This window comes from Tamandua tetradactyla, chromosome 14 (genome assembly GCF_023851605.1).
Source record: "Tamandua tetradactyla isolate mTamTet1 chromosome 14, mTamTet1.pri, whole genome shotgun sequence".
Classification (NCBI taxonomy): domain Eukaryota; kingdom Metazoa; phylum Chordata; class Mammalia; order Pilosa; family Myrmecophagidae; genus Tamandua; species Tamandua tetradactyla.
This window is the reverse complement of record NC_135340.1, coordinates 2049749-2066063: the sequence shown is the minus strand read 5'-3', so window position 1 is coordinate 2066063 and position 16315 is coordinate 2049749. Positions and strand designations below refer to the sequence as shown.

At 40.1% G+C, this 16315-nt stretch overlaps 1 protein-coding gene across 1 annotated transcript; it reads right to left on the bottom strand.

The window, feature by feature from the left end:
* Nucleotides 1–2677: 2677 nt before the first annotated feature.
* LOC143656570 (small ubiquitin-related modifier 1-like) lies at nucleotides 2678–15990 on the bottom strand. Its single transcript, XM_077128604.1, has 2 exons — nucleotides 15985–15990; nucleotides 2678–5714 (listed from the first exon to the last, which is right to left on the bottom strand). Exons 1-2 carry the CDS (start codon nucleotides 15988–15990, stop codon nucleotides 5574–5576), a joined length of 147 nt encoding a protein of 48 aa, XP_076984719.1. The 3' UTR covers nucleotides 2678–5573.
* Nucleotides 15991–16315: the final 325 nt, after the last annotated feature.

Genomic DNA, 16315 nt, shown 5'->3' with positions numbered 1-16315 from the left:
GTCTCCCGCATGGCAGGCGAGAATCCTACCACCGAACCACCCTCGCAGCTCCCCCCAGGTAATTTGATGTGTGATGTAGCACCCTCCTTCTATTTTAATTTCCATCAAGTTCAGTCCTGACATTATGCACCACTTCAAAGCTCCGGGGAGTAAATCTCCTGGGATGCAGCAGGACACTTACCCTGTGAGGGTTACATTTCCCATAAGGAAAAGGGAGTTGAGTCATTGTGATCTTAAAATGACACTGCACAGCACCATGATGAAATATCTGAATTTACTTTCCCTGCTTTAAGGAGATGTGGAAAGGGGGAAATTGCTTCCAGGACACATGCAGAAAATAGTGAATAACTACCATTCGGGGGTATTTTTCATGTCTCAGCCTCAATGTCTACACCATTTCTAAGCCTTACAACAATTGTACATGGTTGGAATTATCAGCTGCTTTACTTTTAAAAAAGAATAGGACTCTGAGAGGTTGGCTGGTGTACACTAAACTATCCTATCATCAAGGACTGAAGACGGGTTTCAAACCCACCTCCTCTGTTTCCAGAGCCTGTTCTCTGGCGGGGTGGATGGAGTCATAACAACCCAAACATCTTGAAAAGGTTCCTCCGTCCTTGAGCACCCAATGCTGGCGAGGCAGGTCGGCGTGCAACTGGGATGGATGACAATCTAAAGAGAAGCCAGCTGTCTGCAGCTTGTTCCTCAGCCATGGCTGCTAAAATGTTACCAAACCAGGAACATAAATAACTTTTCCCTTTATCAGAGATAGTAAAGCCTGGCGAATCAATGTAAATGTTGGACAATCCATTTAGAAAGAGCCTGTCACCCTGACTTCACATGCAGCCTCGCCAACGATAAGGTATCTTCACCCCTCGTTCATAATATCTTGGTTATTTTGGGGGGGCTTTTTGCCCCTTTTCAATACTTATTATGCTTTACATGTGGCAGGTTAGTCCTTTCGAAGCACCTCTCCATTTCTAAAAGCTTTCTTCATTTCTGCATCTCCCTTTAACAACCTGAACAGTTTTGTGTTTCCACGTGTTGTGCACAAACGCCCAGTATTCTCACAGGGAACTCGAACGCCGTCATCGCTCTTCCCAATTGAACTGCGTCCTCCAGTGAGATGCATTCAAGGTACAACTGTGTCCTAACACCCAGGCCGCCGAATGTGTCCTGCTTTGGAAACAAGGACTTTGACAAGGTGATGAGTTGAAACCAGGCCAAACTGGATGGGGTGGGCTGTAATCCAGTGAGGCCGGAGTCCTTGTAAGGGGAGAGCAGCCTGCAGAGACGCACTGCGAGACGGCCGCGCAAGGATGGAGTGGCAGGGGGTGTCGGCCAGCCACGGACACAGAGCAAGGCCGGCCACACGGAAGCCGGGAGAGGTGGTGAAGGACTTACCCTAGCGTTTCACGGGAACTTGATTCCCGGCTTCCAGCCTCTGGCTCTGTGAGATACATTTCTGTTGTTTGCAGCCTTCTAGCTCCTGGTCATTTGTTAATGGCAGCCCCAAGAAACTGAGACAGGAGCTCAGCAGGACCACCGCTGACCCCCGGGGTCAACCCTGTACACAGGCCAGGGTCGATGTGCGTGGTGACCCTCCCTCAGGAAAATGTCTCAGAACCTCAAGGCTGCCTGCACTGCCAGCTACGTAACCATAAGGCGCTCCTATGCCATTATGATTTTAGAATCAATATGTTCCAGGGAAAAGTCTTTTAAAACATAAATTTATGAGGCCGAATAAATAGGAAAGAACACTAAATTATTACTTTTTGAACTTCAGCTTAAAGCCCTGATGCAGAAGTAGCTGTTTGGAACGCAGACCTTGACTGAGACACCTGTCGGCCACTGGAGATGAAGTGGCTCTCCCAAGGTCAAAGGCCGTGTCAGCGGGCAGAGCAAGTTCTCCAGCCCTCACCCCGTGGTCTCCTCCGTGGAGCCAACTGGATCGGGGGCCGTGGAAGGCTGGTGTGTGCTTTGTACTTCAGGCTTTCAAAATACTACACAAGGGTCCGTGAAGGAGAGAGGGCATGTCGGCATTTTAGGAAATAGATACAGAACATTTTAATGACTTTTAGAGTGAAAAACAAAACAAACAAAAAATGAACCTGTAGCAACAAATAGGCCTAAAACATGGGTGTTGGTTCTGAGCCATATTCTCTATCATCTGCTGTACCATACTGTGGTTTCAAGCAAGCTAGCTCTAATTATGTGGTTAAAGAAATATAAATCTGCCTTAAGACAACTCAGTATTAGAACAAATATTCATGTGTGTGTGAGACAAGCTGTGGGGGTAGGGAGTAGGGTAGGAAGTATGAATTATTTGTATTTAAAAAACATTCCTCACTTTACATAATTTTCATAATTGTTTTAGAAATGCATTTATTTATTTATTTTTGCATGGGCAGGCACTGGGAATCGAACCCGGGTCTCCGGCATGGCAGGTGAGAACTCTGCCTACTGAGCCACCATGGCCCGCCCTGCATCCATTTTTTTTTTTTAAATGGAGTTAATACTGTAAGAATAAGTCACATCATCTTTCCCCTTCCTTGTGCAGACTTTGTGATGCTTATCCACTGCTGTCTAATTTGTTGTACAAACAGAAACCTCTGGCACCCTAGATCCATTTTCCATGTCAACCATTGGAGTTTTGAGGCATCTGTTGATCCAATCTGAATAGTTTCATAAGATCCTCACGAAAGATCTAAATAGTTTCATGCACACCAAGGTTTGAATGAAGATTATAATTACAACCACATGAGGAAATCCTATTGTAAATCGCTTTCACAGGAATGGCTCATTGTCAGACATCAACAATGAGATATTGTGAGGCAACTAACATGAGTCCACAAAAGACAGAAAAATAAATAAAATGAGTCCATGTGTAAGTCCTTGTGAAAATACACGTATGCAAACATTTCCCCCAATAATAAGAAATCCTTCATCTTAAACAGCAACAGATTTATTTTTCTACAATATCATCTGCTTCTGACTTTCTCGATAAGAGCAAGGACTCTGGGGGCAGAGTGTCTGGACCCCAATCCAGCGCTGCTAATAGCCATCCATGAGGACTCAGGCAAGTTACTTAGCCTCCTTATGCTTCATTTCTGCCATCTGCAATCCAGGCATTAGCTGCCGCTTAAAGTTGTGCAGTTAGATGAGGGCTATACTCACGTTAGCTATTATAGTTATTGTCGTCGAGATGATAATCTCGTCACACTCTTTTCTGTTCAGGTAGGAATTTCATTTACTATTAATATGTATTCCATAATTTACTGAAAACATGTATATTTGTGGAGTCACTTAAGGCCTACCAGTCAAGGTAAAACATCTTTTCAGTCGCTCAGAGTTATAACCTGCATTCCTGAGGGTTCGATCGGAGGGTGTCCTCATGGAGAGTGTGTGTCCTTTTCCCTTTGAAACTGTCCCCTCTCTGTGTCGGTAATTTCTGCATTATAACAAAATAAAGGCTCGGGGATTCAAAGAAAGGACAATGCTAAAGACGTATGGAAGGGAGTTTAGTGAATCTCCTCATTCTGCTTCTGAGAAAAATAAGTGGAACTGATTTGTCCAAGGTCACTCAGCCGGGAAAGAAAAGACCTGGAATTAGAACCCAATGCTTCCTACTGCCAGAGCAGTGCTCTTTCTCCCTTGCATGCTGCAGCTCATGGACAGTCTCTAAGAAAGGAGATGGCATGCAGTGGAGGAAGAGCAGAAGGCCGAGAGGCCAACAGAACTGGGTTTATAGCTGGGTGCTGTTCTTTTACAGCTGTATGAAATTGGAGGAATTTTGGGATCTTGCCAATCATAGAATCATGTCAGCTCGTTTGAGCAGAATTTATTAAAGAATATTAAATAGCTTATGGGATCTCCAAGAGGGTCAGAGAGCCAGATCTGGAGACGACATAGCCAGCAGCAGTACCGAAACCTCTCTGCAGGACAGCTCAGCCAGACCTCAGTGCTGCTCCACTGTCTTTACTGTACACAAGAATCTCCATCATTCTTGTTCTTGAGCCAGACGCCTCCACTCCATCCCAGCCAGACGTATGGATTAGGGACACGTGCTTCCCCATGATGGCCTTCTGTGAGCCAGCCTGGTGGGGAGAGTCCGCACCACAGCTGCCAAGGTGCTGGCAAAGGGAGTTTGGGTTTCCTTCTGGGAAAGTCCAGATTCTGAATATGGGAAATTTCCTAACATAGGAAGGGTTTCCAAAGATAGCCATGAAGGTTAAGAACCATCTATGGTACCTTTTGACCCTATTTAGAAATGGGGTTAATAATAGCTATTTCAGTGATGTGTTTTGAAAATGAAATGAGATCCCATACGTACAATGTCTAGGAATGCCTGACACATGGTAGAGGTCAGTGATGTTACTATCTTCCTCTCAATAAAATATAATCTGAGTTACCACTGATGTGCTAGAGCCCCACTGCTATGAGCAAAGGCTCTTGAGAGCAGGTTTGCTGTAGAGGGAAAGGAGGACGCAGAAGGGCCTGCGTCCCTGAAGGAGTGTGAGAGAGCTCTGAGATCTGGGTACACTTTCTGGTACCATGATGCCTGCTTTTACGGAAGTCAGTAAAAACATCAGCACAATAAGCAGCAGAAAAATTAAGGTTTTGTGGATTACGTAAGTACCTTGAAATTGTTTCGCAGGATAGACAGAATGGACTTTGACTCACCTACACTGCTCATTGACATGTAATTTCCTTTCTGCGTTCTCTTCTTCAGCTTTACAATCTATTTTGCCTGAGTGTGGGACAGAAGTAGTCTTTTTTTTTTTTTTATGGTTTTTACAAATATTTTGTTTATTTTAGTGAAGCTGGTACAGACAATGTCCATTTAAAACCCAAATCCCAGGCCAAAAAGTACAAATAAAATAAAAAAGAGCTGTGCTCTGTTGTATATTCTGCATGTATATTCTGCATGAATAACTTTATGAACTGTTAGTGAAAATTAGAACTTTTCTGGGATCTTCTGACAAGACTGTTTATAATCTTAAAATGCCTTGTCTCTTCAGTGAAACCATCTTTGGAGTTGGTCATTACTCCCACCATATTTGTCACCTTGACTCCAACTGGATAGTCCTCATCTTCTGGTCCAGACCTTCAGATTTTAAAAGTAGATTCAAATTAAGGAAAGGTCATTTTTCCACAGTTCAGTTCTCTGAAAACTTCCATCTCCCACTGAAAGTCAAAGCCCAGGAGTGAAGCAATCACATGCTAGAACCTCAGGGCCAACTGGAAAGTCATTATGAACACTTTCATTGGTCGATCTTATTTATCACCACAGCCTGAAAACGCGCAGTCCTGGAAAAGGTGACCTCTCTGTACACATATGTAATTTTTTTAAAAGGAGAGGGCAATATGAAGGGGGCTGAGTCTTGATCACCAAAATCAGCACAATGAAAACAAACAATAATGAATATTGAGCACTAGAATTCAAAATACCAGATGTTTTAAAGAGATGGGGTGCCAGTTTTCAATTCCGTTTTGAACACCACATTACAAAAGAACTATTTTTAAAAATAAAAAAGGAGTAAGGGAAAAGAAAAAAAAAAATTAAAGAATCTCTAAACCGTTGAATGACCGCCTGTTTGTTCCTGATATACTTCAATCACATCTTCTTCTTCCATTCCCAGTTCTTTTGGAGTGTGATTATCAGTAATTCTCTGACCTTCAAAGAGAAACCTGAGTGAATTCATTGGAACTCCCTTGGTTCAAGAAGGCCGATGAAGTTCAGGGTTTCTTTCTCAAGTGGAAGGGCACATGGCGAACACAATCAGAGTTTCCCTCTCATCTGGAAAGGCACACGGTGAACACGGTCAGGGTTCCTTTCTCATCTGGAAGGGCACACGGCAAACACGGCGTCATCTGCTAGCTTCTTCTCCTGGCTTCCTGTTTCATGAAGGCATTTTCCTTTATCTCCAAAGGTCACTGGCTCGTGGACTCTGATTCGTGGTGCTCAGAAGTAGTCTTAAAATATACTGTCTGGCACATAATCACCTAATTAAAATGTGTTGAATAAAAATGCAATTCTGGCAATGATGGATCTAAATCCTGCCACTAGGAGAGGGCATTAGTGCACTGTTCACACACTGCCATTCATTTCCCTGATTTATTCCCAAGAGGGATGTTCAGAAATCATAAGACTAGATGCTTTAAATGCTACCTTTTTGCACACTGGTCCCTCAAACTAAGGTCCTACAAGTAAAGTACAAATACATGGGTGTAGTAGTTAGGTTCAGGTGTCAACTTGGCCAGGTGATGGTGCCCAGTTGTTCTGTTGCTGTGGACTTAAATCATGAGCACATAAATTTCATCTACAGCTGATTATATCTGCAGCCGGCTAAGGGGAGTGCCTTCCACAATGAGTGAGGCTCAAAAGGAAGAGTCAGAAGCAAGAGAAAGTGCTCCAGACTGGATGCTTGGAGATGCAGAAAGGAATTTCTCCAGGGAAAGTAATTTGAATCTAGAAGCCTGGGGGGAAGCCAGCAGACATCACCGTGCGCCTTCCCATGCAACAGAGGAAGCCAGAGGAAAGGCAGCTTCCTTTCATTCAAATAACTGCAAATTTGTAACTAAATAAATCCCCTTTATAAAAGCCAGTCCACTTCTGGTATGTTGCATTCCAGCAGCCTTGGCAAACTAAAACAATGGGATAAACATTTTTTTATCCCTGTTTGTTCTCAATGATAATGATAGTAATGGGAAACTATTTCCTGCAACATACTGTAGATACAAAATTGAATTAAAACACAGTCCTTATACTTGGGCATTAATTGTAGAAGGACAGACAGATATATAAACAATTAGAATACAATAAAAGGAGGTACAAAGTGTGGTATTGGGTTATTTTATTTGCATTAAAAAGAAATTGGAGAGTTATTTATGGACAGGACAATAATTTAAAAATATTTTCTTAAGTTTTCTATAGCTCTGCCATTATGAGCTCAAGGGGAAACAGACTGATAAAGGACAGTGACATATGTATAAATCTAACACACTCACACACAGTTACAAGTTAAGAAGAGAAGATTTAGCTTTGAATATAATGTGAACTATAAGTTGCTCAGTAAGTATTAAGACTGTTCAGATGACATTGGTATGGCATCTTCAACTTGTTCCAAACAGAAAAGCAAAGGGAGTGAGTGGCAGCACAGTGAGGTTGGAATTATTTTGTCCTTCAGAGCAGCTGGTAAATAGCCAGGAACAGGAAAGAACAACTGCTGGGGGAACATCAGTGACCAGTTCTTAAAAGGCTTTTTGTTTTCTTTTCTTCTACTCCTTAATAGCTCACTAGATAGAACTGGAAGCATGCTCAGGCTCCAGCACTGCCCCAGGCAAGGGCAGAATTAAGCTGGTCTGAGAGACAAAGTAACTAGTCAGGTGAAAGGAGTAAATCCCCTAAAGGCTGTGTTTTCCTCAAGAGAAAGGGGGGCCCAGATCAAGTGGAACCCCTCCTTCAAGGAATTCAGGCCTCAGGACTGGAAAACTGAAGCAATTAAAGCCAGCCTATAACCTCCCTTCTGTCTCAACCATGCCCCGTCAGGGAGAACCTGCTGAAATTAAAGGCATCGCATCACTTTATGCTGGTGGGAAGCCGAGGGTGGACAAGTGCCACGTGCTGGGCAGGACAGGAAAAGCACAGGCTAGAGGCTTCATAGGAAAGTCTGACAACCTGCTGGGTCTCACCCTCAGGGAAACTGATGCTGGCTACTCTCTCCTCATGAGAGGAGCACTGTCTGGTATGGGAAAATCTGACTGATGCCAGCAAAAAATAACAAGTCATACTAGGAAAATGAAGATATAGCCCAAAGGAACAAATCAACACTTCAAATGAGATACAGGAATGAAACAACTAATTCAGGATGTTTGAACAGACATGCAAAATCTCATCAAAAATCAAACCAATGAGTTGAGGGAGGATATAAAGAAGACATTGGGCAAACAAAAATAACTGAAAAGTTTGAAAAAACAAATCAAACTTATGGTTATGAAAGGCACAATAAAACAGATGAAAAAACTATGGAAACCTACAACAATAGATTTGAAGAGGCCAAAGAAAGGACTAGTGAACTAGAGGAGTGGACATCTGAAATCCGACATACAAAAGAAAATACAGGGGAAAAAATGGGTAAAAAAATGAGCAGGGTCTCAGGGAATTGACTGACAACATGAAGGACATGAACACACGTGCTGTGGGTGTCCCAGAAGGAGAACGGAAGGGAAAAGGAGGAGAAAGATTAATGGAGGAAATAGTCACTGAAAATTTCTCATCTTGTATGAAAGAAAATTCAGATCCAAGAAGTGCAGCATACCACAAACAGCACACATCCTGTTACACATACTCCATGACACTTACTAATTAGATTGTCAAATGGCAAAGACAGAGAGAAGTCTGAAAGCAGCAAGGGAAAAGCAATCCATCACATACAAGAGAAACCCAATAAGACTATGTGTGGATTTCTCAGCAGAAACCACGGAGGCAAGAAGACAGTGGTATGATATATTTAAGGCTCTAAAAAAGAAGAACTGCCAGTGAGGAATTCTATAGCCAGCAGAATTGTTCTTCAAAAATGAGGGGGGAAATTAAGGGATTTTCCAACAAACAATTACTGAGAGAATTTGTGTCTAAGCAAGAGGCAGATAGGAAAAGACAGGAAAGAGAGGTCTGGAGAAGAGCACAGAGATGAAAACCATCAGTAAAGGTAAAAAGAAAAAAAAAGGTAGATATGGCATTTAAAATCCAAAAGACAAAAGGGTAGAAGAAAGTACTGCCTTTACAGTAATAACATTAAATTTTAATGGATTAAACTCCCCAATCAAAAGACATAGACTGGTATAATGGATTAAAAAACAGGACCCATCTAATATCCTGTCTAAAAGAGACTCATTTTAGATCCAAGGACAAACACAGGTTGTAAGTGAAAGGTTGGGAAAAGATATTACATACAAACAACAATCAGAAAAGAGCAGGGGTAGCTATACAAATATCCAACAAATTAGACTTCAAATGTAAAACAATTAAAAGAGACAAAGAAGGACATTATGTAGTAATAAAAGGCACAATTCAACAGGAAGACACATCATGAATATGCACTGAGCCAGATGCTCTAAAGTACACGAGGCAAACGCTGACAACATTGAAGGGAGAAATAGACACCTCTGCAATCATAGCTGGAGATTTTAATAGCCTGATCTCATCAATGGATAGAACATCTTGACAGAGGATCAATAAAGAAACAGAGAATTCGAACAATACAATAAATGAACTAGACTTAACTGACATTTACAGAACGTTACACCCCACAACAGCCAGATACACATTTTTCTCAAGTGCTCATGGATCATTCTCAAGGATAAACCATATGCTGGGCCACAAAGCAAGTCTCAATAAATTTAAAAAGACTGAAATAATACAAGACACTTTCTCAGATCATATTGAAATGAAGTTAGAAATCAATAGTAGGCAGAGGTCCAGAAAATTCAGTTATCTAGAGGCTAAATAACACACACTTAAACAACCTGTGGGTCAAGGGAGAAATTACAAGAGAAATCAGTAAATATCTCGAGGCAAATGAAAACACAACATATCAAAATTTATGAGATGCAGCAAAGACATTGCTGAGAAGGAAATTTATTGCCTTAAATGCCTATATTAAAAAAGAAGAAAGAGCAAATATCAAGGAATTAACTGTTCACTTGAAAGACCTAGAGAAAAAATGGCAACAAAACAAGTAAAAGGAAAGAAATAACAAAGATTAGAGCAGAAATAAATGAAATTGAGAACATGAAAACAATTGAGAAAATCAACAAAACCAGAAGTTGGTTCTCTGAGAAAGTCAATAAAATCAATGGACCCTTGGCCAGGTTAACAAAAAAAAAAAAAAAGAGAGAGAGAGAGGATGCAAATAAATAAAACCAGAAATGAAAGAAGAGATATAACGACTGACCCCTTAGAAATAAAGGAAGTGATGAGAGGATACTATGAGCCACCTTATGCTAACAAATATGACAATGTAGATGAAATGGACAACTTCCTAGAAAGGCATCAAGAACCAACATTGACTCAAAGAGAAATAGATGACCTCAGCAAACCAATCACAAGAGATTGAATCAGTCAACAAGAAGCTCCCCCAAAATAAAAGTCCAGGACCAGTTGCTTCACATGTGAATTCTACCACGCATTCATTGAGAGTGAAGCTGAAGATAACCTTGATGAGTTAGAAAAGAACCTTTGTGAAAAGGCCCTGAGATCAATGCACAGAAGCCTCAAGTGTCCCCACAGTCTTAGATGGAAATGTTTTCTATGATGTAAATTTTATTTGATTTGTATGCAATTCAATTTCAAAATTGTTAAAATGTGTTTGAGCTTTAGACTAAACATTTGTTGTAATAATTGCTAGGCTGAAGTTCTGCATGTAAAAAAGGTGCATGCATTTACATTGCAAATGGTGTCCATACTGTATTAGTGACATTCTTTCATTGACAGCCGATATAAATTCAGAACAGACACTTCCCAGAAGAGGAAATACAACTGGCTAAAAGGCACATTGAAAAGATGCTCAACTCCACTGGCTATTAGGGAAATGGAAATCAAAACCACAATGAGATATCATCTGACACCCACTAGACTGGCCATTATAAAACAAAACAAAACAACTGCTGGAGAGGATGTGGAGAAAGACACACACTTTTCCATTGTTGATTGGAATGTAAAATGGTACAACCGCTCTGAAAAGCACTTTCTGGCAGTTCCTCAGGAAGCTAAGAATAGAATTGCCATATGATTCAGCAATCCCATTGCTAGCTATATACTCAGAGGAACTGAAGGCAAGGGCACAAATGGACATTCTTACACCAAAGTTTTTAGCAGCATTATTTACAAATGCCAATAGATGGAAACAGCCCAAATTGTCCATCAACAGACGAGTGGCTAAACCAGCTGTGGTATATACATACGCTGGAATGTTATGCAGCTGTAAGACAGAATAAAGTCATGAAGCTGTAACAATGTGGATGAATCTTGAGGATATTATGCTGAGTGAATCTACCAGAAACAAAAGGATAAATACTGTATGGTCTCACTAATATGGACTGACACTAATGGGTGAACTTTGAGAGTTGAAGTTACGACACAGATGATCATGGTGATGAACATACTGTTACATGATACTGTGAGCCATATTGATGTTAGCGTCCAAAGACTCAATCTGTGAAAATGACTAACCTTTTTGGTTTTCTCATTTACAGAGTAGGAGCTCCACTACCTATATCACAGAGTTAATGTGAAAATCAGGGAGACAGTATTCCCCCACACCCCCTCCCCCAGTACAACTCTTAGTACAGCTTCTTTTAAATAAATGTTTTTACTGAAATATGAGTACATACAAAAATGTTTAAATCATGGATGGACATTTTGCTGACTTAACACAAAGTGATATGAAATGCAACATTTCCAGCACCTCCAAAGCATCTCTTCATGCCTCTTCTCGACCATTATTCCCTTATTCCTCCCCAAAGATATCCTGATTTCCAGCACCACTGACTGTCTGTGTTTGAACATTACGTAAATGGAATTATACAGCACATTTTTAATATATGGTGTTTTTAGAGATTCAATTCCATGTTAATGTGGGTAGAAATTCATTCGTTTTCATTGTTCCGCAGTATTATGAGTTGTGAATATATCACAATTTATTCCCTCTACAGTAGATGGACATTTGGGATGTTTCCAACTGTTAGCAGGCATGAATAACGCTATGAACATGCGTATATGTCTGGATATTTTTTGGTTCATGTCTTTTAGGCGTAGAACTAGGACTGGAATTGCTGGGACACAGGATATGTGTATATTCAGCTTCACTCTCCAAAGTGACTGTACTAATTTATACTTCTACCAGCAGTCTGTGTGGGTTCCAGTTGCTCCATGTCTTTTTTTTTTTTTTTTTTTTTTTAATTTTTTTATTAATCAAAAAAAAGAAAAGAAATTAACACAACATTTAGAAATCATTCCATTCTACAAATGCACTCAGTAATTCTTAGTATCATCACATAGATGCATGATCATCATTTCTTAGTACATTTGCATCGATTTAGGAAAAGAACTAGCAAAACAGCAGAAAAAAATATAGAATGTTAATATAGAGAAGAGAATTAAAATAATAATACTAATAATATATATATATATAAAAAGGAAAAAGAAAAAAACAAAAACAAAAGATACAAACACACAAACAAACAAAAAACCATATTTCAGGTGCAGCTTCATTCAGTGTTCCAACATAGTTACATTACACTTAGGTATTATTGTGCTGTCCATTTTTGAGTTTTTGTATCTAGTCCTGTTGCACAGTCTGTATCCCTTCAGCTCCAATTACCCATTATCTTACCCTGTTTCTAACTCCTGCTGGTCTCTGTTACCAATGATATATTCCAAGCTGATTCTCAAATGTCGGTTCACATCAGTGGGACCTTACAGTATTTGTTCTTTAGTTTTGGGCTAGACTCACTCAGCATAATGTTCTCTAGGTCCATCCATGTTATTACATGCTTCATAAGTTTAGTCTGTCTTAAAGCTGCATAATATTCCATCGTAGGTATACGCCACAGTTTGTTTAGCCACTCGTCTGTTGATGAACATTTTGGCTGTTTCCATCTCTTTGCAATTGTAGATAATGCTGCTATAAACACTGGTGTGCAAATGTCCGTCTGTGTCTTTGCCCTTAAGTCCCTTGAGTAGATACCTAGCAGTGGTATTGCTGGGTCGTAATCCATTCTGCCATTCTATGTCTTTTGATTGGGAAATTCAGTCCATTAACTTTTAGTATTATTACTGTTTGGATAATATTTTCCTCTACCATTTTGGCTTTTGTATTATATATATCATTTCTGATTTTCCTTCTTTCTACACTTTACTCCATACCTCTCTCTTCTGTCTTTTCGTATCTGACTCTAGTGCTCCCTTTAGTATTTCTTGCAGAGCTGGTCTCTTGGTCACAAATTCTCTCAGTGACTTTTTGTCTATAAATGTTTTAATTTCTCCTTCATTTTTGAAGGACAATTTTGCTGGATATAGGAGTCTTGGTTGACAGTTTTTCTCTTTTAGTAATTTAAATATATCATCCCACTGTCTTCTAGCTTCCATGGTTTCTGCTGAGAAATCTACACATAGTCTTATTGGGTTTCCCTTGTATGTGACAGATTGTTTTTCTCTTGCTGCTTTCAAGATCCTCTCTTTCTCTTTGACCTCTGACATTCTAACTAGTAAGTGTCTTGGAGAACGCCTATTTGGGTCTATTCTCTTTGGGGTGCGCTGCACTTCTTGGATCTGTAAATTTAGGTCTTTCATAAGAGTTGGGAAATTTTCAGTGATAATTTCTTCCATTAGTTTTTCTCCTCTTTTTCCCTTCTCTTCTCCTTCTGGGACACCCACAACACGTATATTTGTGCGCTTCATATTGTCATTCAGTTCCCTGATCCCCTGCTCAAGTTTTTCCATTCTTTTCCCTATAGTTTCTGTTTCTTTTTGGAATTCAGATGTTCCATCCTCCAGTTCACTAATTGTAGCTTCTGTCTCTTTAGATCTACCATTGTAGGTATCCATTGTTTTTTCCATTTTTTCTTCTTTGTCCTTCACTCCCATAAGTTCTGTGATTTGTTTTTTCAGATTTTCTATTTCTTCTTTTTGTTCAGCCCATGTCTTCTTCATGTCCTCCCTCAATTTATTGATTTGGTTTTTGAAGAATTTTTCCATTTCTGTTCGTATATTCAGCATTAGTTGTCTCAGCTCCTGTATCTCATTTGAACTATTGGTTTGTTCCTTTGACTGGGCCATATCTTCAATTTTCCGAGCGTCATCCATTATTTTCTGCTGGTGTCTGGGCATTTGATCAGATTTCTCTGGGTGTGGGACCCAGCTGGTTGAAAGCTTTTTCTGTGAAATCTCTGGGCTCTGTTTTTCTTTTCCTGCCCAGTAGGTGGCGCTCGTGGCGCTCGTCTGTCTGCACGGCAGTCGGCCCGGGAAACCGCACGTGGAGGTGGGGGTCGCTGGCCTCCGCAGCTTGGGAGAGTGCCGGTCCTAATTGCCCAGCTGGCCCGAAACGCCAAGCGTGACGGGAGGGCCCCGCTATCCAACGTTCCCAGTCAGACCGGGGAGTCACGTGCGTGGAGGGGACCCCAGTCGCCAGCCGACCCGGCCGGGAAAACGCGCGCCCCTCGGGTAGCTCACCGCAGCAGATTCTCCCTGCCCGTTCAGCTGTTCCAGAATGGGGTACGCTGTCTTTTTGGTCTCTGTCGTGACTCCGGGAGCTGTTTCGTATTGTTTCTGTTTCTTTAGTTGCTTTTCTGGAGGAGGAATTAAGACCCGCGCGTCTTACTAAGCCGCCATCTTCTCCGGAAGTCCCTCCATGTCTTCACTTATACTTCATATTGTCCTTTCTCATCTTAGCCATCGGGGTGAATATGTAATAGCATTGCATTGTGGGTTTCTTTTGTAGTGTTATTACATTATTGATTTAATTTATGTTTCCCTGGTAACTAATGAAGTTGAATATTTTTTCAAGTGTTTATTATTAAATCCTCTTTCTAGCAGTAGCTTTATTGAGGAATATTTACATACCATAAAATCCACTCATTTTAAGTGTACATTCCAGTGATTTTTAGTAAATTTACAGCTGTGCAAAAATACAATTTTAGAATATTTTCATCATCTCAAAGAAGAAACTTCTTGCCTATTTGTAGTCATTCCTCATTCTCACAGTTTGTCCCATACAATCACGAATCTATTGTCTTTATCGATTTGCCTTATTTCATATACATGGAATATACAGTATGTGGCCTTTTGTCTGTCTTCTTTCACTTAGCATGTTTTTGAGGCTCATCCACATTGCAGCCTGTATCAGTATCTTGTTTTTATTGCCAAATAGTACCCCACTGCATGGATATAGCACATTTTGTTTATTCACTGGCTGATCGATATTTGAGTTGCTTCCAGTTTTGGGCTAATATAAATAATCCTGCTATGGACATTTATGTACAACTTTTTTGTGTGGAAATATTTTCTCTAGGGTAGATACTTAGGAGTGGAATTCCTAGGGTCATATAGGAGATGCTTAACATTTTAAGAAATTGTCAAACTGTTTTCCAAAATGGTGGTACCATTTTATATTTCCCCTAGGAAAGAATGAAGGCCCAGTTTCTTCACAAACTCACCAGTACTTTTTCTTGTCCATTTTTTTCATTTTACCCATTTTGGAGGTGTGCAATAGTATTGAATTGTTAATTTGATAACTAATGAAATTGAACACCTGCTTTTTTTTTTACTTATAAGCTACTTGGATGTAACCTTTTGTGGGATGCCTGTTCAAAATCTTTCCCCCATTTTCCTATTGGGTTGTCTGCCTTTTTCTTGATTTGTAGAAATGCTTTATAAATTGTGGATGGGCCTTTTGTGGATTCAATTCTCTTCTCCCACTATGAGGCTTGTCTTTTCATTTTTGTAAAGGTGTCTTCAGATAAACAGAATATCTTAATTTTAAGGAAGTTCATTTTATCAACCTTTTTATAGTCAGGCCTAAAGTTTTAAGAAGTCTTTGCTTACCTCAAGTTCATGTAGATATCTTTTAGTTTTATATTTTAGATAATTTACAACCCACCTGGTATGGAATTTTGTGTATTTTGTGAGGTAGCAGTCAAAATTCATTTGATTTTCCATCAATGTTTGCAATAAATTTCCAGTGTAAGTGAAAAGCTTTCCTTTCCTTCCATTCCTGCAGCCTGACCTCCCCAGTGACACATGAGTGGACTAAGAGAGGGTCTGTTTCTGGACTCTTGATTTCATTTAATTGATTGATCTTTGTGCCAATGTCACAGGTATTAACTGCTATAGCTTTGTAATAATTCTTGCTATCTAGTAGCCTAATTCTCCTAGGTTTGTTTTTTTTTTTACAACTTTTCTTTTTATTTACCAGTATGTGTTACCACCATCTTAAGCAGAACAGGATTTGGGCACTGTATGTCCACTCAGAAGCCTGGCTGAGTGTTTCCCTTGCTTTGCAACAGCATAGGCAGTCTTAGAATTGTGCTACTCTAAACAATACTTTTCTTTGGAAAACAAGACCTATGGATATTTGCTCCCGTTGAGTTGGTTTAACACACTAATTTCTAGAGGCCTAGTAGTACATGCAGAGTTGTAAACTACAAGAGATGGAAGGTTTAAAAGGTAGATCCTCAAAGATGAAACAAGTCATTAAAGACTTCTTTTAAACATCAAGGTATATGCCTCAGAACACACACTTCGTGGTAGATTTGG